Source organism: Vanessa cardui, chromosome 21 (genome assembly GCF_905220365.1).
Source record: "Vanessa cardui chromosome 21, ilVanCard2.1, whole genome shotgun sequence".
Classification (NCBI taxonomy): Eukaryota; Metazoa; Arthropoda; class Insecta; order Lepidoptera; family Nymphalidae; genus Vanessa; species Vanessa cardui.
This window is the reverse complement of record NC_061143.1, coordinates 1,892,889-1,916,324: the sequence shown is the minus strand read 5'-3', so window position 1 is coordinate 1,916,324 and position 23,436 is coordinate 1,892,889. Positions and strand designations below refer to the sequence as shown.

Sequence of the window (23,436 nt, the reverse complement as noted above, 5' to 3'; positions counted from 1 at the left end):
ATTTGTAGGATTATTTTAACTATCACCTGGCATCACGAAAACAAGACATTTTAAACAAGACAAAAATGTTTTAAATAAATGTTTTTAGTCCAAGCGCATATACAACCTACGGTAACACTGTTTGGTAGTACAAGCTCACTCCTAATCTCACTTTTACTTATGAAACATTTAAAACTTAAGGGTATAGAAACGATTCCAATACGAGTAATTATATCTAATTACTTTTTTGTTCCATTTGCTGTCGAAACGCTTGGCCCTTGGAGTAGTGATGCAAAAAGCTTCATCAAAAGTATAACACCTCGCCTCATTGTCTCCACTGTGACAGGAGGGCTGGTTCGTTTTTTGCCCAGAGGATCGGAATTGCGATTCAACGAGGAAATGCTGCTAGCATTCTTGCCACCATTCCACGCGGTCAAGATTTATACAGTAACTAGTTTTAGTACATATTTGTATATATATATATTTAAGCATTTAATGTTGTTAATTCTTATTTTAATGAAATACGAGTAATATTGTATTAAATAATAAGGTCACGTTCACTTTGAGTTTCGTCCTTGCTCTTATAGAATAGTTCTAATGAACTTTTTTATTTAACTACGTCGTTAAAGAGTGGCAAAAGGGAAATGCATCTTGATAACAAATGGAAGCCACACTGTGAAACCTTTAAAGGAATTTATTGATTTTCTGGAAAACTACGAATAATTTATTGCTTAATCAGTTTTAAGTACTTTTTAAGTAACAATTTATATCAATGTTTTTCGATTCTTAGCGTGTTATCGTTATGATATAGCAAGTCATTTTATGTTTTATTTGTCTTTATGTTTTATATTTCAGGTTTGCGATAATTTTTCCTAAATATTTGTCTAAAAATTTTAATTAAATAAAATAGAATCGGAGATTAAATAGTACTCCAAATCTATTCTTCTATACTAATATTATAAACGTGAAAGTAAATCTATCTGTCTGCCTTTCCCTACCAAACTACTGAACCAAATTTGATGAAATTTGATAGGAAGCAAAATTGAGCTCCAAGAAAGGAGATAGACTTATATATATTACTTGGTGGTACTGGGTTTGTACCACCCACTCATCAGTTATTCTACCGCCAAATAACAGTACTCAGTGCTGTTGTGTTCCGGTTTGAAGGGTGAGTGAGCCAGCGTAACTACAGGCACGAGGGACATAACATCTTAGTTCCCAAGGTTGGTGGCACATTGACGATGTAAAGAATAGTTAATATTTCTTGCAGCATCATTGTCTATGGGTGATGGTGACCACTTACAATCAGGTGGCCCATATGCTCGTCCGCCAACCTATACCATAAAAAAGACTACTTTTTTTATCACTCGCGTTTTAGGGGTTGACTATCAAACATTAGGATGTTTGATAGTCAACCCCTAAAACACGAGTGAAGCCACGGGCGACAACTAGTAATATTATATAAGGTTTACACAATATACAATGCATGTTACTGATTACATGTGAGTCTTTTGTGTTTTTTTCTAATTGATTTTTATGTATGCATAGTAGAATTACTCTAGGAACTTGGCGATTATTGATCGTAAATATTTTTCAGACACATTATTTTTTTTTGGTAAAGACAGACTTAAAGACAAAATAATCCCAAATTTGAAGTAATTATGCGTTATACATATACAATTAAGTTATTTAGTTACAAAAAAAATGTCAATATTCGTATATGTGTAGGTATGTGTTAGTTTTCGTAAAATATAAGTTAAAACGTAACGTTAGCAAAGTTCAAAAAACGCTTTTCCCAAACCAGAAATTACTGCTGTATTCGGTAACCGTGAAATTCGCTATAGTTTATGCTACCGTTATCCCCTGAGGGATTTCCAGGGAATCCATTTTTACCGGATCTTTACTATCCTCGATGGGTTAAATTTTTTCCCTTCTATCGACGGATAGAGCTTCCGTCTTATCTTTCTCTGTATGTTACGTTTATTAATAATGTAATGCATACTTCGATGAGTCACATTCAAAACTTTTGGATAAATAAAAAAAAAATGGACCAATATTTTTTTTAGTTCACAGCAATAAAGCCTTAAATAAATAACGTTTCGTAGTAATACCAATGTTTTATTTTGTTTTATGGAACAGTCAGCAACATCGGGTTCAAATATAAAGGTAACGCGGGTAACATATTTTTAAATATATTTTCAATGAAATCTAAATAATAGACAGGTGGTAGCTTCACTTAATTGTTAATTGACGATTCAAAAATATTAAAAGCCCACTTGAATAAGGTTTATTTTGATTTATTTTTTATTTTGACAAAAATAGTTACGGCCGTCTCAAGACTATTTGAAAATGAATTCAATTTAAATGGTCTGTATAATTTAAGTGTGAGTTTGGTCATAGGGTTAAAGTATGTTTTCATAGGGTGAAAGTCTTCTAAGCTTATTGATAGTATCATACAAGATTATGTTTGATATTTTGGCTTTAATGTTGCAGCTTGTAATTGATCCTATCGAAAAGTACCAACGAGAAACTGTTTATAATATACGGACAAAGGAACACCTCTTTATATTGTATGAATAGTGCTATTATTGTTTGACATACCTTACAATGGCAATATATATAGGGCGAGTAACAAATTGATTTGAACTACATCCAAAAATTGACAAATTCTTTGGTTCTAACTGCTCTCCCCAGTTTTTTCAACAATATGGGTTACTTTTACACGAGACCCCTGTGATGTGATGTTATAGAGTCTTTAGCAGGCCAGCCATCGACATACATATAAAAAGAATAAGATTTTATTAAATCTGCCTACTAGATACTACGATAAGAGGAACAAATAAACTTCAGCTTTATAATATCATATATTATTAAAATAAATGATCAGTTTTGGATATACCTACATCATAAAATTTAATTTAGTTTTTATTTTTACGTTTAACTCTGAAAGTGTTTTAATGATTTGCTGACTTGTATTTAATTTTTGAATTAACACAAGGATTGAATATTACCTAGATTTACAAAGCGGACATACCTGCTGGAACTATCTGGAACACGCAAGGTTTCTTCTGCCTTCCGACGCTGTTGGTCGCGCGACACAATAATGCTCCATAGTCCCGCTCACTGGCGGCGCGGTATCGCAGCTCACTGATGGTACCACCGGTTGTCACTGTCAATAATTAACGCTCGTATTATGGATTTTCTATCGTATGTGAATTGTGTTAGGTTTGCCGGTTCCTTCACTGTACTTATGGAGCTTACGACGTTACGTTTCTGGAACGTACAGGTAAATTTAGATAATATTTTATCTCCTTCCTGACTTCGACAGTGTTCAATTTATTCGAAGCATCCTTAGTTACAACAAAGGATTCTAATTTTTGATGAGTGTTGCCATAAACTAAGCAATTCCTACAAACATATCACAACATACTATTCGATTACATATAATTTCAAACAATTAAATCAGAATACGATTATTTTTATATTATGCGATGGTTCGTTTATTTAATGAATTACCAGCGTTTTAAAACAATTTCATTTTTTATTCTATATTATTGAATGAACCAAAGAAAAACGTATAATTAACATATTTTTTTTTACAGACGGACGGTTATACGTCAATATTAACATTTAGCATTTTTAATAGTACTGTAATTCTATTAAATCAACAACAAAAACAAGAGCCTGCAAATTTCCCACTTCTGGGCTGTGGCCTCCTCCACGCTGTTCCAATGCGGCTTGGTAACAAGTGGCAGAATGCTATGGAATTATACATGCAGAATTCCTCACGATGTTTTCCTTCACCACCGAGCTCGAGATAAAGTATAAACACAAATTAAGCACATGAAAATTCAGTGGCGCTTGCCTGGGTTTGAATCCGCAGTCATCGGTTAAGATGCACGCGTTCTAACGACTGGGAAATCTCGTACTATTACTGCTGGTGTAGTGGTATCATGCAAGATTCCATATAAATTAATAAAATAATCTATTTTAATCAATCTACTAATTTTCATTAAAGTACGAGCGCACTAATCAATGCTTGATATACATCATGTCCGCGCACATTTAATTTTACACAAATCACAATTATGGTGCGTGATAAATGCACCCATAACTGAGTCATGGCCAGTTAACGATTATCACGCGTAATTGGGTACGAATCATAATTTATATCACTTGTTGTTGGTGAGAAAATGATCGAAATTGCTATAATTTTAATATAGGATATAGTTTTCTGTATACGCCGTGATAGAATAATGGTTAGAAGACGAACTTAGCAAGCACTACTGAATTTTCATGTACTTAATTTGTTTTTACAATTCATCTTGTATCTGTGCGGTGGTGGAAAATATTTAGAGACACCTTTGCAGGTGATGAATAAAAATCCGAGTGTCTCTATTGATCTGGATTGAGCAGCGTATTGGAAAATGATGCAAATTTTTTCCTAAAGCAGACGAATCCAGTTGTGAGATATGTATAAGCTGTTTTACATATATACGATTTTGAGTCGAATAAATGTAAACGTTACTTTTTTGGCAAATATAAAATAGTAGCAACGCCTCAATTAAAAGAATTACTAATATTTCTATTTATTCCTCAAATTAAGTCAATAACCAGTAATAGCCAATCAATATTTTTATAATTATTTTTTATTATTATTATTTTTTTTTATATTTTCCATTTACTTTTACTTTTATAATAAGAAACAATTTGTAACCTAAAATCTGGGAAGGAACTGACTTCCAAAACACAGCGAAAGCTAGTTTGGAATTCAGGGCTGGCATTTAATAATGTAAACATAAACTTGTGTGTGAAATAAATAAATAAATAAATAGGCTCAGGACCAATGGATACTTGGTGGTTGTGGGCGAAATTAAATCAGGTAAGTGTGCTCAAAGTCCTACTATGTAAATATTTTTTTCTATTTTATAGTTACCGTATCTAGCTGGTGACACTTGAAAGCTCTCCCCACTGTTGTTGAACTGCCAGTAAAACGCGACATCAGCGGGATCAGCGCTCACTGTGCAGCGGACTCGAAGGGGCTCATCAAGTCGCGCACCAATGACAAGCGGTGTATGCTGCGCACAAACTGGTGCATCTGTTGATAAAATTAATATTAATTTTAATCATCAATTGATTGACTAAAAATAATGAGCTGAGATGGCACAGTGTGTAATATGTGCTTAATTTGTGTTTATAATTCATCTCGTGCTCGGCGGTGAAGGAAAACATCGTGAGGAAACCTGCATGTGTCTAATTTCATTAAAATTCTGCCACATGTGCATTCCACCAACCCGCATTGGAACAGCGTGGTGTAATATATTCTAAACCCTCTCCTTAATGGAAGAGGAGACCTTATCTCAGCTGTGGGAAATGTACAGGCTGTTACTAATTCGTTAAATTGCAATCATATTTCACGGTTCGCAATATTTCGACTGTTTACAATCTGACGAGATAGTTTGTTATCTAACGATGTTTGTAATATCACTGTGTCTTATATATTATCGTGTCCAAATAGACTTAATTTCTAAATGAAAGTATGGATAAATAAATAATAAATATTGGATAAGCTAAAGCACTTGTGTTAAGGAAAGTCAGAAGTAACGACGGTATCACAAATATCCAGATCCAAGACAACATAGGAAACTTATGAACTTTTTCTACATCGAATATGCCGGGAATCGAACCCGGAACGTATGGCGTACCCATGAAAATCGTTGTACTATACTCGACCACAGAGGTTGTCAATATATTATATAATGATGGATGAATGCGATGAAAGGAGTTTTATTATGTTGTTGAATGAAAATTAAGAAAAATTGGGGTAAATTGTGCGAAAGGTGCATACAATGGGTGTGAGTGAGACGGCTGATCGGAATGAATGGAGAATGAGGATGTACTGCGCCGACCCCGAGTTAATTGGTAGTAGAAGGAATGATCATGATGAGTTACGATAAAAATATCAGGAAGAACTTAAATAAAGGTATTATATTAGATAACATTTTAACAATGCTTATTTTTCTCTTACACAAGGAATTGTAAGATATCAAACAAAAGAAATATGTATATAATCACAAATAAGAGGCTTTTTAAAAAAAGACGCATAAAACAGGCTTGGATTGGATGTAATATGAGGGGAGGAGTGACAATCATTTGGTAAGTGGTCACCACTAGTCATAAACAATATCGCTGTAAGAAATATTATTCATTCCTTACATAATCAATGCGCCAAACATTGGGAATCGAAATTCTATGTCGCTTGTGACTACTGTTACACTGGCTCTCGACCTTCAAGCCAAAACAACTATACTGATTACTGCTGTTTGGCTGTACAAACTGATGAGTGGGTGGTACCTACCCAGACAGACTTGCACAAAGCCCTAGCACCAAGTACTACTAAAAGCTACCAAGTAAAAAGTAACAAACATCCATTCATCTACACTTATAATATTATTAAGATAAACATAATAATGTAACAACGTCAATTTAACAATTTATAAATTAAAAATATTTGATATTCAGCTAGAAGGTATAAGTATCATTAGAAATGTCAGACTCTTGAATCTCTTCGATGGTACTGTAAAATCTCATTATCTTAGTATTTCTTTATATTTTCTGTCACTTACATTGAACTCGAAGGTACACAGCCTGGCTACTCGTCTCCCCCATCTGATTCGCCGCCTTACACGCGTACAACCCTCCATCCCTCCTCGTCACCCTCTGAAGCACCAGTGACTTAGTGCTTATGAAAACTCCTGACGACATGTTTTGGGTCACTTGTTGATCCTGCACAAATATCTTTTAATTAATAACTAACTGACGAAAAAAATGGATAAAGATTTCCTTCAATAATCAGTGCTATTCGATCTATTAAATACCTTCCCATTATGGCATGGTATAGCAGTATCTAGGATATTAGGCATGCCTTAATTAAGATCGTATGCAATTGGGAAGATAGTTACATTATCGATATTGATACCGATAATAACATCATTCTCCATCTTACAGATCAGATAATTTGAACCTAACTTATATTAAGGCATCATAGAACATATTTCCTAACGATCGGTCATTGGTTAATTTGATATATATTAACAAACATATCTCATAAAAATTAACAAAAGACGATTCAGAATCTAGCATTGTCATTTAAATACAATGTCATATGAAAATAGGATCAATACGTGCTTCAATATTTTACATCATCTAAAAATATATTATTGCTATAAGGTCGTAATTATTCATGTTTTGCATAAGGTTTCAATTTAATAAGTGAGGTTACTCTTTTAACCATAATTTATTTTTATTGGTACACTTGTGTACTAAGTTAGGGTTATTAGTGACTTGACTTTGCCAAGTTGCTGTCGACTGTAATATCTAAGATACTGTGCGTCGGTTAATTTGGTTCATTGACGCTTGAATTTGGAATACAAGTATCCTTGTTGAAGCGAATTTAATAAAATATATCTGGAAGTTAATTAAAACTTTTTTATTATGGTTTCACTATATTATCCATGCAAATATATTTTTTGGTAATATCAAATAAGCAAGATATTTTCTTCATACAGCCCATAGGCTGTATGTATCATAATAATAAGTGAACACTTAAAAATATAGAAATATATTAGTAATAGCATCTTGTCTAGGATGTTATTTCAATACATTACTACTTTACTGAATAGACTTATTATGAACCGAATTAGCATGTCAAAGACGTGGATTATAATTAGGTGTCAATATTATAAATAAATCATGACAAGAGCTAACCAAACAATCCCGCAATGGAATATAGCAAACCTTCGTCTGAAAATAGAAGTAGTAGGAAGTCCAATCTTGGTAGTAAGTCATTTACATTTTGTTAATTTTACTGTTTTATACATAATATGTTACCAAATTAACTCACTCACGTTATGGTACCATGAGGTGCGATGTTCCTTAGGATTTGCTCTGATGTTGCACTCGAAGTAAACGTCGTCGCCTTCCTTGATGTCGTTAGGATTTAGTGTACTGCCCAGGGACATCGTTAGAACCGGCTTATCTGATGAAAATAAACTCTATTTTAAAAACTCTAGGTTTGTTTTCGCGAAGCAACGTCTCACGACTTAAGACCTTTGGAAAAAGTGAGTAGTTTGCAAATTGATCCCTCTTGCAGCCAATTTAAAACTTCTTTAAATTTGACAAAGCTGATTTTTGAATTTAGTTCCTATTACGAAATAATATGGTTGAATTTCGAGCACGTCCAATTAAACGAGACATGAATATGAATATGGAATGGCAAAAATGTTTGTTTGGTAAATACTGAAAAGAAGCGAGTTCTTGCGGTGGTTTTCATTTTGAATTGTTTTTATTAAAACTATACTTTATTTAAGGGTCTTAAGGTAACTTTTGTTTAAACACTTTTTTTTTCGTAATGTAATTTTTGTGACGAGGGTTGTAATTATTATTAGGTTGATAAGTAAAAGGTTGGATAGTTCCTATCTTTTCGATCTCACGTACTTCAATTTGATACAAATTGTGAATATTTTCTATAATTTTCTCGAACCCTTACCTTATCATAGAAAATTATGAAAATATTATTTTTACAAAATGTATGCCAACCGTGTTATTTTACATGAAACAAAAATAAAATTACAAGGTAACAATGATAATTTCGAATCCATTTCTTAAGTTTATATTTCGAATTCGGAAAAAGTGTGGAAACATATAAATAGATAAAGGAATAAATTGCTTAGGATATCGAATATTACTTAAGTTTATTTCTCGGTGAACTATACACCCGATTTCGAAGATATTGACAGCGCGATTCAGATTCTCGAAATAATGAGACAGCGCCATCTATCGGTACTGAATGTTCGAACGGTATATACGAATTTTAGCAATTCTATTATAGGTACACCAAAAAAAATTGTTGATGTAATATTTGTTTTAAAACTATTATAATAGGAATTGCAAGTTTCTAATTTAAAATTGGAATTTAGAATACGTTCGAATTTTGACTTATGATTATGATTATTTTTTCTAATGATTATTTTAAGATGAAATTAAGTACTGCATTGACTCAGGAAGGCACGCCCCTCCACGTTAAATTATATCACCATGCCTTAATATTAGTGACGTTTGTTCTGTTTGTGTGTTTGTGCCCAAGTGTGCGATGACTATCAAAAAAGTAAACACATAAAAAGAATAAAAATAAGATTATATTTCTTAAAAGAGAAAGTGATTTTAAGGTGGAGGGGCGCGCCTTCGTTCATAAAAAGACATGTAATAGCTTACAAACAACGCTCATCCTAAAAGAGTCTTCCAAAGCCACTCTTAACACAGGATTATCAGCTCGACATCTGATCATCACGCCGTCATCTTCTGGCTGAGGAGACATGGTCAAGCGGCTCACTGTCGACGTGTCATTCGTGGTCTCGCTATGCTGGAGAATTGAAATGGAATTAAGATTCATTGATTTTTGTATGCAATGCTTGTAGCATGCTTATTTAAGTGATTCAAACTAAATATGCCTACGCCAAATTTACCTTGTGAAAAATAAAAAGTGTTTTTTTTATTTTTTATTTAGATGTATTGAAACTTAATATCAATAGAATAACACATTACGATTTGTTTTCCGAAACCCACAGAACACAGTTGAGTAAAGTTATTATAGATAAATACATTTGCATTTTTTTGATCGAGGGTAATTACTTATAATATTATTTGATTTTTTTTAAAACAATCGAACAACTTACACGTAAAATCATGGCTACCATAATTACTTTTAATACTATCTATTTATTTGTACCTAATGTTAACATATAAAAAAAATTAAAATGGCCGTGAATAAATCCTGACGCAATAAAGTAAACACTAAGCCTGGTGACTGAATTATGACTAATTAAGAACGAGTATTATAAAGATTTGAGCAAACAAAGGCATTTGAACTCATTCAGAGAAAACTTCTAAGAATAATAACCCGAACAAAATATTTTATGCTCGAGAAATACTCATATAAATAACGAAACTAAAAGATCCGATCTTTATAATTAGCATAAGAACTATACAATCTAAGTGCTATAAAATAAAAACTACTGCATTTATTTATCAATACACTTTCAAACAATTTGTTAAAAAAAAATAAGGCATATTATTGAACAAATCAAATACGTAGATTCTAAAAACACATGGAGCTAACACTTGCTATTGTGAAGCTAATACCGCACTGGCTCAGAAAGTAAATTCTACCGAGAAGAATTGGCAAGAAAGTCGGTAGTCACTCTTTTTCAACGATTAATCATGTCAGTTAAATACAATTATTTATATGTAATGTATCCTGCCTGGAAGTCAACAGGTATTAATTCCACGCTTTTTTATTCTCTGTACAAATCTTGTATTGGAAATATGCCTTCTTTACTAATATTAGTATTTATTACGAATTATTTGAATTTACGAAACGGCAAAGTTAAAAATGTCTGTGGAATTTTAGTATAGAACTGGATACCTTAAGATAAATTAAGATAAAAGGTCTTAAGATCCATCTCCAACACCTGGAAACTATTAGTGATTACTAACCTTTCCCCTCGTATATCTTCGGTTTTCTCTATACCACGTGACCTGCGCCGAAGGTCGGCTGCCGTGCGTTACACAGACCAACGTGAACTCCGTATCAGCTGACAGCTCACCAGGTTTTTCAATTATTGACACCGAAGTCGGGCGCACTGTTTTATATAAAATATTATTATAGAAGAAAAATATTTCAGCAATAATAAGTGCACCAGTAATATGTAAGGGTAAGAAAAGGTTCATCACCTTAAGATCTATTTTCGTGTGCTCAGTATGAGCGATAATCTACTTAACTGATCGAGAATGACATATTGCGTCGCAATGATATGATGTTTAGATTCAAAAGGTACTAAGCGCTTAAGACTTGATACAAGAATGAATTTGATAACTGACAAAGGTTTTACTAAGACTACACTTGATATGCTAAAGCTTGTGTATCTTTCTGACTTATTTTATTATTTCGTTACAACAGTGTTGTGTGAAATACTCCCAGCGTTGTGAATGTCCAGACGTGACCATTTAGGTTCAGCTTGACAATTTAAACTATAACACAACATTTATTTCACGTTATATTTCCTTGTCTTGCAAAATTTAGTGAACATGACTTAGAAAAATTTGTCACAAGGAAAATATTTCAAACTAAAGAAAAACTATCAGGAAATATTGTAAAAAGTTGAGAAAGTGATTTTTACAATTTTTTTTTAAAACTAACGACCCATCCCCACTTCGCACGGGTGCAAATCTGATACTAAATATACTAAAGATTTTTTTTTATTTACGACATCACATTAGAAACTTTTAAAATTGTCAGCGCTTCTTTACTATACTCCGTGTATTATATACAAAAACCTTCCTCTCGTATTACTTTATCTATAAAAAAACCGCATTTTTGTTATATACTATGCATTTAAATGATAGTGATAATGATTGTTCGTGTTTATGGATCAATTATTTTTTATGTTGGTTTTTTGGTTTCAAATAGTTATTGAATCTTTTTTTTTTTTAAATCGATATTAATAAGAGGATGGTTTCGTTTCTTTTTTATGTTCGTTATTTCAGAGCGCTGCCATTTATAAACCGATTTGGAAAAAATTTTTTTGTTTGGGAAAAGTATTTTTCTTGTTTTAATCCCATGCCCATTTAAAGATAAAATAAAAAAAAGTTATAGATAAAAAAAAATTGGGTTATATTTTTATAGAAAAAACAAAACCCAATTTTATTTTATTTTTATTATAATATAGGTTGCCGGACAATCATATGGGCCACCTGATGATGAGTGGTCACCACCACCCATAGACAATGACGCTGTAAGAAATATTAACTATTCCTTACATCGTCAATGTGCCACCAACCTTGAGAACTAAGATGTTATGTTCTTTGTGCCTGTAGTTACACTGGCTCACTCACCCTTCAAAACGGAACACTACAATACTGAGTACTGTGTTGTTGTTGTTGTTCCTGTTATTCGGCGGAAGAATAACTGATGAGTGAGTGGTACATACCCAGACGGGCTAGCACAAAGCCCCAAGTAAAGTTTTAATGGTTTTAAAATTTTATTTGCTTTATTAGTCGTACGACAAAAAAACTTGAATCAACTTACAGTTCATTTCAACCCTTGCAGTTCTTTCATGAGGACTTAGAAGAGCAGTATTTGTTGCTTGACATTTGACGCTGGTGTTGAGCCAGCTCCTTTCAGCACCACTGACGCTGATCTTGCTGATGATTATCTTGCCATCGTTCTTTAGGATGATGTGGTCTTCCAAGGGTTTGTTGTCGATCAGCCACGAGAGAGTCGGTTGGGGACGACCTAAAATATAATTAGTAGATTAAGATGACCTTGGTCGTAAAATAATTTACTGTTTCCTTAATTGGCTTTAGTGCACTGGCGAAAAGTTTTACAGACTCAATAAATATATTAATACAATATAATTTATATATATATAATGTATAAAGTTTAATAGAAAAACAGTATTCAATTTGTCTTAAATTTTCGCGATTATTACACATTGAAATAAAACTGGTTTTAACGGATTTGAATTATAATATTTTTTAAATATAATATTTTTAACATCCTGTCACGGGTAACCTGAGTCTATTAATATACGCGATTCAAATCCGTTAAAACTAGTTTTATTTGAGTGATCAATTAGTTACATCAATTTTTTTTATAGTTTTACCTTTTATTTATATTTTTTTGTTGCTCTTTTCCAACATGTTTAATATCTGTCGTTTGTAGTGTATTTATACAGACACACATTACAAGTTATATACCTAAACCTTTCACATGAATACCTCTATCAACGAAAACCACATGAAATTTTGATTTTGCAGATTTGGAGTTTTTCGCGAACATACAGTCAGACAGACGCGGCCAGGGGACTTTGTTTTATAAGATGTTTAAGAAGTAATGATAAATTTGTAACTTTTTAGTATTTAAACGAAATAAAATATTTCGATATAATTCTAAGAAATCCTTGAATGGAAAAATGATTACGCGAATTTGTTTAAATAAAAATTCCTACAAGAAAATATTATGTGAAAAATGTTCTCTAAAATACTAAAAACGAACAAATATATATATATATATATATATTATTTTTAATTTGTCAAAGTTTTCAAAGTATAAAATCCAAACGATAAAACTACAAAAGGTAAAAAGAAAATCTCTCAGCACTGCCAGCCGCTTTCGTAAAATCCAATATGGCGGATGCTAAGATGGCGGCGTAAAATGCGGGAGACGTTTCAGTTAGGAGCGGGAAAACTTTTAAGAGTCGCGTTTATAGAAATCCGATATGACATGCCATGAAGTTGGAATATATAAAAACTCTTTTTTATTATAATTTATTATTAAAAAAAACTTTGTAATAAATATAGTTATTAGGTATTAGAATTTCAATTAAAAATTACCCACCCATTAATAATAAATTAAAACAGGCGCCGTGCTAGCTATAGTAATAGTAAGTATTTTTTCTGAATGAAATACTTATTTTCAATGGAAAAATTGATACAAAAATCCTTACACTGTTAATTGGAGATCAATGGATCTTTACTTGTGAAATATTATGTCTGTACTAATAATAAATTCGAAAGTGAGCGTGTGTTGATTTGTCACGTTTAAACTTCTCAACCGGCCTTAATATTTTACATAAGTGCTAAGGTGCAGTAAAGTTCATGAGATCCCTACCACCAGCACCCCTGACTGATGATCTATGCATATAATAAAATTGGAGTGTCTGTTTGTAATATTAAAATAGCGCTTTTTACTCAATGCATATGTATGCAATGATATTCTAATAAACAGATATGTTATATCCATACTAAACAACAGAAAAAAGTGTGCCGCGCCGGGGACCGTTTATTTTAGTTTATTTTTACATTTCGTTAAAAGTAAAAAGGATAGCTTGATAAAAACAATAAGTAAAAGGGATAACTAGATTTTAATTAGGCAAAACGTATTACTACGTAAAACGACTAAAGGCAAACGTTTACGTAGGTTTTCTAGTCTTCACTTTTGCGCGTTAATAACATATCTGTTTACTAAAACATTATTGATATGTATATATAATTGTATACACGGTACATAATTATACCAAAATAACATTTTTTTACAATTTTTGTGTGTCTATCTGTCTGTCTGTTTGTTCCGGCTAATCTCTAGAACGGCTGGACCGATTTTGACGGGACTTTCACTGGCAGATAACTGATATAACAAAGAGTAACTTAGGCTATAATTTTTTTTTTAATTCAAAAGCGTATAAGGTCGCGTGCACTGCTAGTTTCTAAATAAGTAAAGTATTTAGTCATTCCATGAACATACTATAACCCTTACAATTTAAATATCACACAAACTTCTTGAAGGTCCTAATGTAATATAAAATATATAACTTTATAATATTACCCTCTCAGTATAGTAAGGTTGTAAAGTTTGTTTGTGGAAATACGTATTCCATTTACGGACTAACTCGAACCCCGATATAAATATTCCTTATAAGAATTCCAAATTGACCGTCTCGAGGGTTCAATGAGGCATTAAAGTTTTCAAGAAAAATGGCATATATCAACGCTTGATAGATGACGTCTGGCGTTTACTCAGGTAATAGTCCAAGAGCCAGTGATCTGCAGACTTAAGTCATAATAGCAAGCTCATATATAAGAAGATATAGAAGGAAGTGGTAAGTGTCTGCCATTGAAGTTTTGTATATATTGTAAAAAGGGCAAACTTGCTGCAATCACTTTTTGAAACCTTTTGTTGGTTTTCGGCTCGGCTCGCTCGAAGGAACCCTCGTTGGGAATAGTGAACCTCCATTTCACCAACGCCAGATGAAGCAGTATATCTGACAGTAATATCGAGATTGCTACTATAACTTTTTTTTAATTTATTTATTTATTCGTTACCACAGTTTACATAGCATATTTAAGGTTGGGTCTCTCTAGTGAGCATGATTCATACTCGTGTCAGAGGAACCCACTCACCACCCACTTAATAATTATTGCAAAGTGCAAGTGTTTCTTGTGAGGCAAGTGTGTGTTTGTGTTTGCGAGTGTGTGTGTGTGTGTGTGTGTGTGTGTGTGTGTGTGTGTGTGTGTGTGTGTGTGTGTGTGTGTGTGTGTGTGTGGTTGCGTATGAGTGAGGTGATAATGTAACTGCCGATCACTGGCTCTCAGTCTATAATATATTTTTCGTATAGATATATATGTGCTAATCAACATGTATAGTCTGAGAATCTACTGACCATTGTTATTATATTAGAGCTTTGTACAACCGATAACAAAACTCTTATAAGAAGATCTGTCATAGACAGTCGCTAACAAAACATTGTTCGATACTGATAGAGCTTCAATATATTTGTTCATTCACGAAGGCAATCCCCTCCAAATCACTATAGGCGTATTAACTATTTGTATATCATTTGCAGTGTTTATTCTTACATTAGTCATCTTACGCACACTAACATACATTGTTAACACAAGCGTAATCAAAATGCACACTGTAATATAACGTGTGGTACTCTTTCTTAAGTGTGTGTGTCTATAGTAATATTATAACCGTGAAAGTAACTCTGTTTGTCTGTCTCTCTTTCACGACCAAACAAATGAACCGAATTTGATCAAATTTGTTGTGAAGCAAACTTGAACTCCAAGGACTTGACATAGAGTACTATTTCACATAACTCATGACAAGGAACATAATATTGATCTCGATATTCATCGATTGTACAAATTCAGAGTGTGTCTCACTAAAGTTTTAACCAAATACTTAATAGTATTTGGTTAAATAAAATAATAAAAAAGTTGAATTAATAAGCTTGTTCCTAATTTTTTTATTCTAGTTTGTATTTTTATTGCTGTGTATTATTTTTTCACATTTTATTTCAATTGATGCTGATATGGCCCAGTGACTAGAACGCATGCATCTTAATCGATGATTTCGAGTTCAAACTCTGGCAAGTCACTATATATATGTGCTTAATTTGTGTTTATAGTTCATAGCGGTGAAGGAAAACATCGTGAGGAAACCTGCATGTGTGAATTTCATCGAAATTCTGCCACATGTGCATTCCATTTCCAACCCTCATTGATACAGCGTGGTGGAATAAGTTCCAAACCCTCTCCTTAATGGAAGAAGAGGCCTTAGCCCAGTTGGTAATTTACAGGCTGTTACTTTACTTTATTTCCATTTAATTGAACCTTAGTCTGTTTTATTTTACGAATGTCTATTTAGTGTGTATCTTTTGTTGAAAACTCATTAATAAAACAAATAAATATCTAAACCAACCCCCTCAATATCGAGCAAAGCTGCGTGCGACAGCTAGTACACACATAAATAATGATATAACATTCGATTTTCATTCTCATGTAACAATCTTGGTTTTAAAAATGCATAATATTTACGAGAACCGGTTCAATAAAAAAACCGATGAAATATCGCAAAAAATCCACGTCCATTTTCATTTCCAATATCAAACAAACGGGTGAGCATAAATTTCATATATCCGTTCAATTGACAATATCGAATTCAATTAATAGGATATTGAATCGGTTATGTAAAAATTAACGAAAAAAATCTTTATTGCGAAATGTAAAATTCATATAAACCGCTATGTTAATGTAAGCTCAGTGGTTAGAACGTGTGTAACTCGTGATAAGTACGCGTTTGAATCCGTTAAGCACCAGTTTTCATGACTTTAAAAATAAATACATAAGAGCCTTTTAAATGTTCTGCTAAATTAGGCTCTCTTTTCCTTTTTAGGAAAGTATTGAAGTTATTCCACCATGCTGCTGCAATAAAAGGAGATTTTTAAATGTTAAAAAAGAGTAACTACTGAGTTTCTTGCCGGTTCTTCTCGGTAGAATCTACTTTCCGACCCGTTGGTAGCTTCACTTAATTGTAAAATGACGATTCAAAAGTGCTTGCAAGCCTACTTGAATAAAGTTTATTTTGATTTGATTTGATTTTATCCAATACATGTAGGTTATCTCACAATGATTACTTTCCCCGCCAATCAAGGGATAAATTAAGAACATAAACTCAGCTGATGAAAATTCACTGGTGCTTTCCTGGGTTTTAACCTAATCCATTACTTATTTGGTGTTTAGTTAAACAATCCATCTCATTCTGACACTATTGATTTTACATTTGAAAGAAAAAGACAAAAGATATTTTAACAAAACAATGTAATCAGTAAGGAATAAAACATTCGATAATTAATATATACACCTCTAATCATGAAAATCAGAAATTATAATACATACTTGGAATTTGGCAGCTAGGTTCGCTATAAGGTATAGACATCCTCTAAGATCGGATTTTATGAAACAGATCTAAGGGGGTAAAAGGGACTCTTTTTTTACCCCCTCAGGGATGAAGAGATTTATAAATTTCGCACAGTTCAAACCACAGGTTCAGCTACTTTAAAAATAGAATATAAAAAAGTTATGATAATTTATGCCATACGTAAAATAAATACGAAAAAACGTAAGATAAAAACGAAAACATTGAAAAACGCTTTAACGGTCTTAGGAATTATTTATCATCCTTAAGTGCCGGTGTCTATCGGCGAATTACTTATCGATAGAGATAAATAGTCTAGCTATCCCAACGAAAAAAATAAAATAAACGATTTTATTTTATTTAATAATTCTCTTGGTTCTTAATATATGTATGTATGTCTCTGTCTTTCATCTAATACTCTACGTCATAATATTTTCCGTCTCTCTCATGTAATGAAGAGTCCCTAAATGCGACACGTCGTACAATTAACCTCTTAATTTGGCAAATTGGTTACCTGAGGCTATTGGCATCACTGGGCATCACTTGGCACTGTTACAAAGATTAATCAGTCATCAATATTGGTATCGCCTTTTGTGTATCCTACCTACACTTTATTTTAACTAATCCATACATGTAATAAAATTGGAGTGTTATATTAAAATAACAGCTTTTTACTAGTTGCATGCTAAACTAACATTTTGACAATTTTTGTCTATCTGTTTGCTCCGACTCATACATATGTATATGGAACGACTAGATCACGATCATTTTCTTCACCGCCGATCTTGAGATGAATTAGAAAGACAAATTTATAAATAAATATGAGATAACATAACATACATTACTCTGATCCCAATTTAAGTAGCTAAAGCACTTGTGTTAAAATTGAAAATCAGAAGTAGCGACGGTACCACAAACATCCAGACCCAAGACAACATAGAAATCTAATGATAATCTACATCGACTCGGCCGGGATTCGAACCCGGGACCTCGGAGTGGCGTATCCAAGAAAACCGGCGTAAACACCACTCGATCACGGAGGTCGCCCAATAAAAATTAAACACATGGAAATTCACTTGCCTGGGTTTGAACCAGCAAGCGCTCTTACCACTGGGCCATCTCGACTCTTACAAGAACAAGCTATATATAACCTCAAGGTATAAAAAAGTAGCCCATGTACTTTTATTTATTATATTTATCTACGATTGCACTCCATAAGACACAAACCGGGTACGAATACTTGTTAAAACTATGTTCAAAGTCTTAGTTCCAATAAATGTAATTAGTAAACTAATTACGTAAATTTGATTTACTTAAAAGAGTCACTCAAAGCTACTCAATAAATATATTAATAACTCAATATTTTTTTTATTTTTTGTTGCTTTTTTCCGACATTTTTAACAATTGTCGTTCTATATCAACTTATTAACCCAAAAATCTTAATAAATGATATACCTAAACCTTTCACATGCATCCCTCTATTATTGAAAACCACATGAAATTTCGTTTTTGTAGATTTGGAGTTTTTCGCGAACATATAGACAGACAGACGCGGCCAGGGAACTTTGTTTCATATTATGTAGTGACAAAGGTGTAACTTTTTAATATTTAATCGAAATAAGAGTTGAGATGGCCCAGTGGTTAGAGCGCGTGCATCTTAACCGATGATTGCGATTTCAAACCCAGGCAAGCACCGCTCATTCATGTGCTTAATTTGTCTTTATAATATAACCACTGAGCACGAGATGATCGTCAGCGGTGAAGGAAAACATCGTGAGAAAATCTGCATGTGACAAATTTCTTAGAAATTCTGACACATGTGTACTCCACCAAACAGCATTGGAACAGCGTGGTGGAATATGTTCCAAAACCTTCTCCTCAAAGGGAGAAGAGGCCTTTAGCCCAGCAGTGGGAATTTACAGGCTATTGTTGTTGATAAAGGTGTAACTTTTTAATATTTAACCGAAATAAAATATTTCGATATAATTCCAAGAAATCCTTGAATGGAAAAAATATTACGCGAATTTGTTTAAATAAAAATTCCTACAAGAAAATATTATGTGAAAAATGTTCTCTAAAATACTAAAAACGAACAAATATATATATTTTTTTAATTTGTCAAAGTTTTCAAAGTATAAAATCCAAACGATAAAACTACAAAAGGTAAAAAGAAAATCTCTTAGCACTGCCAGCCGCTTTCGTAAAATCCAATATGGCGGATGCTAAGATGGCGGCGTAAAATGCGGGAGACGTTTCAGTTAGGAGCGGGAAAACTTTTAAGAGTCGCGTTTATAGAAATCCGATATGACATGCCATGAAGTTGGAATATATAAAAACTCTTTTTTATTATAATTTATTATAAAAAACAAATCTTTTTATTAAATATAGTTATTAGGTATTAGAATTTTAATTAAAAATTACCCACCCATTAATAATAAATTAAAAAACACGCCGTGCTAGTCACTATGTAAGTATTTTTTCTGAATGAAATACTTATTTTCAATGGAAAAATTGATACAAAAATCCTTAGACTGTTAATTGGAGATCAATGGATCTTTACTTGTGAAATATTATGTCTGTACTAATAATAAATTCGAAAGTGAGCGTGTGTTGATTTGTCACGTTTAAACTTCTCAACCGGCCATAATATTTGACATACGTGCTACGGTGCAGTAAAGTTCATGAGATTCCTACCACCAACACAACGGGCGGATCGAATTATTGTATAAAATTGCTGTCCTAACTGACTGATGATCTATGCATATAATAAAAATGGAGTGTCTATTTGTAATATTAAAATAGCCCTTTTTTACTCAATGCATATGTATGTATACACGGTGCATATACCAAAATAACATATTTTACAATTTTTGTCTGTTTGTCTGTCTGTTTGTTCCGGCTAATCTCTGGAAAGGCTGGACCGATTTTGATGGAACTTTCATTGGCAGATAACTGATATAACAAAGAGTAAGGCTATAATATATATTTTTTAAATTCAAAAGCGTATAAGGTCGCGGGCCCTGCTAGTTTCTAAATAAATACTAGACATTATAGATGACTTATGGGAGTTTTTTTTTTTTTAACTCTGAACGTATTATGAGAGGGTAAAAGTATTTAGTCATTCCATGAACATACTATAACCCTTACAATTTAAATAGCACACAAACTTCTTGAAGGTCCTAATGTAATATAAAATATTATATAACTTTATAATATTACCCTCTCAGTACAGTAAGGTTGTAAAGTTTGTTTGTGGAAATACGTATTCCTTTTATGGACTAACTCGAACCCCGATATAAATATTCCTTATAAGAATTCCAAATTGACCGTCTCGAGAGTTCAATGAGGCATTAAAGTTTTCAAGAAAAATGGCATATATCAACGCTTGATAGATGACGTCTGGCGTTTACTCAGGTAATAGTCCAAGAGCCAGTGATCTGCCGACTTAAATTATAATAGCAAGCTCATATGTAAGAAGATATAGAAGGAAGTGGTAAGTGTCTGCCATTGAAGTTTTTTTATATGTTTTAAAAGGGCAAACTTGCTGCGATCACTTTTTGAAAGCTTTTTTGGTTTTCGACGATGGCATGGCATGCTCAAAGGAACCCTCGATGGGAATAGTGAACCTCCATTTCACCAACGCCAGATGAAGCAGTATACCTGCCAGTAATATGGAGCTTGCTGCTATAACCTTTTTTTTTATTTATTTATTTATTCGTTACCACAGTTTACATAGCATATTTAAAGTTGGATCTCTCTAGTGAGCATGATTCATACTCGTGTCAGAGGGACCCACCACCCACTTAATAATTATTACAAAGTGCAAGTTTTTTTTTTGAGGCAAGTGTGTGTGTGTGTGTATGTGTGTGTGTGTGTGTGTGTGGTTGCGTATGAGTGAGGTGATAATGTAACTGCCGATCACTGGCTCTCAGTCTATAATATATTTTTCGAATAGATATATATATGTGCTAATCACCGTGTATAGTCTGAGAATCTACTGACCATTGTTATTATATTAGGGCTTTGTACAACCGATAACAAAACTCTCATAAGAAGATCTGTCAAAGACAGTCGCGGACAAAACAATTGTTCGTTACTGAAAGAGAGTTTCAATATATTCGTTCATTCTCGAAGGCAATCCCCTCCAAATCACTATAGGCGTATTAGCTATTTGTATATCATTTGCTGTGTTTATTCTTACATTAGTCATTTTACGCACACTAAGATATATTGTTAACACAAGCGTAATCATAATGCACACTATAGTATAACGAACTATGCTACTACACTGTTAAAAAAAATTAAAGTAACAGCCTGTACTGGAATAAGACCTCCTCTTCGTAGACTTCGTAGTCGTAAGACTGAGTATTGATCAGACTTGGTTAGACTATTTAGTGAATAGATTTCAACCTCTATTTCATTGTTATGATATTTGTTAAACGGCACGTCTCGACCTGCTTGCGACCTTCTGTAATAATATGTTCGCTATATTAATTTATACCTCCAATAAATGCAAAGAATCAAAAGTAATATTATTGTGATTTAGATTATATTAAAACACATTTAAAAAAGAAAAGAAAAACAGAAATTAGTATATATTACTTACTTATTATTATTAATTCTTTTTTTTTCTTTCTCCTTAAATAATTTGTATGTGATCGAATGTCTTTGTGATCTCAGCGTAATATAATTTAGTTTTAAATTTTAATCTATTGTGCTACACGTCCAACCTCCACTGCCGCCGCGAGGTACCTGAGCGCATCATACTATCCTAGACTTGTTTTGATTTCTGTTATGTTTTTACTTTTATTTTTTATTTGATTTTAACACGACATAATAGTGGACTATTGTCAATGTCGTTCACTTGACATGGAAATAAGGTGATCACTGAAAATCAGTGCTATCGTCTTTGCGAATTTCACACATAGTATGAATCGTATTTTAATTTAAGTATAGGAAAAAAAAACTATATAATTTAAATCGTTAATTTTTTTTTATTGTTATTCTTTTTTTTTCTGTGTGTGAAATTCCTAGGACGACAGCAAATGCTGAGTGATTTCCCTTTTTGTGGCATCGTAGCTATGTAGGCAGCATTTTGTTTTTATTTATTTATGCCTCTTTTTAAAATCTTTCTTAGATATTATTTAATTGTATTGTTATTTTAAGCTTTTGTTTTGTTTTGTTGTATTGTTTATGTCACTGATGTATCAAAACGATGCTTACAAATAAAAATTCTTTCTTTCTTTCTTTCTTTCTTCATTAAGAAAAGGGTTTGGAACATATTCCACCACGTCGTTCGTTCATGCGGGTTGGTGGAATGCACATGTGACAAAATTTAGATGAAATTAGACACATGCAGGTTTCCTCACGATGTTTTGCTTCACCGCCGAGCACGAGATGAATTATAAACACAATTTTAGCACATGAACGCGTGCATCTTAATCGATGATTTCGAGTTCAAACTCAGGCAAGCCACTATATATATATATGTGCTTAATTTGTGTTTATAGTTCATAGCGGTGAAGGAAAATATCGTGAGGAAACCTGCACGTGTCTAATTTAATTAAAATTCTGCCACATGTGCATTCCACCAACCCGCATTAGAACAGCGTGGTGGAATATGTTCCAAACCCTCTCCTTAATGGAAGAAGAGGCCTTAGCCCAGTTGGTAATTTACAGGCTGTTACTTTACTTTATTTCAATTTAATTGAACCTTAGTCTGTTTTATTTTACGAATGTCTATTTAGTGTGTATCTTTTGTTGAAAACTCATTAATAAAACAAATAAATATCTAAACCAACCCCCTAAATATCGAGCAAAGCTGCGTGCGACAGCTAGTACACACATAAATAATGATATAACATTCGATTTTCATTCTCATGTAACAATCTTGGTTTTAAAAATGCATAATATTTACGAGAACCGGTTCAATATAAAAAACCGATGAAATATCGCAAAAAATCCACGTCCATTTTCATTTCCAATATCAAACAAACGGGTGAGCATAAATTTCATATATCCGTTCAATTGACAATATCGAATTCAATTAATAGGATATTGAATCGGTTATGTAAAAATTAACTAAAAAAATCTTTATTGCGAAATGTAAAATTCATATAAACCGCTATGTTAATGTAAGC

General features: G+C 32.8%; 1 protein-coding gene across 1 annotated transcript in view; it reads right to left on the bottom strand.

Moving 5' to 3' along the window:
• Positions 1 to 23,436, bottom strand: part of LOC124538753 (hemicentin-2-like) — a 225,165-nt gene that overhangs the window by 34,765 nt on the left and 166,964 nt on the right. Inside the window, exons 6-12 of the mRNA XM_047115935.1 lie at positions 12,125 to 12,331; positions 10,534 to 10,679; positions 9,253 to 9,400; positions 7,887 to 8,017; positions 6,606 to 6,765; positions 4,916 to 5,077; positions 3,014 to 3,148 (exon numbers count right to left, since the gene is read on the bottom strand). Coding sequence (XP_046971891.1) covers positions 3,014 to 3,148; positions 4,916 to 5,077; positions 6,606 to 6,765; positions 7,887 to 8,017; positions 9,253 to 9,400; positions 10,534 to 10,679; positions 12,125 to 12,331 — 1,089 coding nt within the window. The remainder of the gene's footprint in view (positions 1 to 3,013; positions 3,149 to 4,915; positions 5,078 to 6,605; positions 6,766 to 7,886; positions 8,018 to 9,252; positions 9,401 to 10,533; positions 10,680 to 12,124; positions 12,332 to 23,436) is intronic.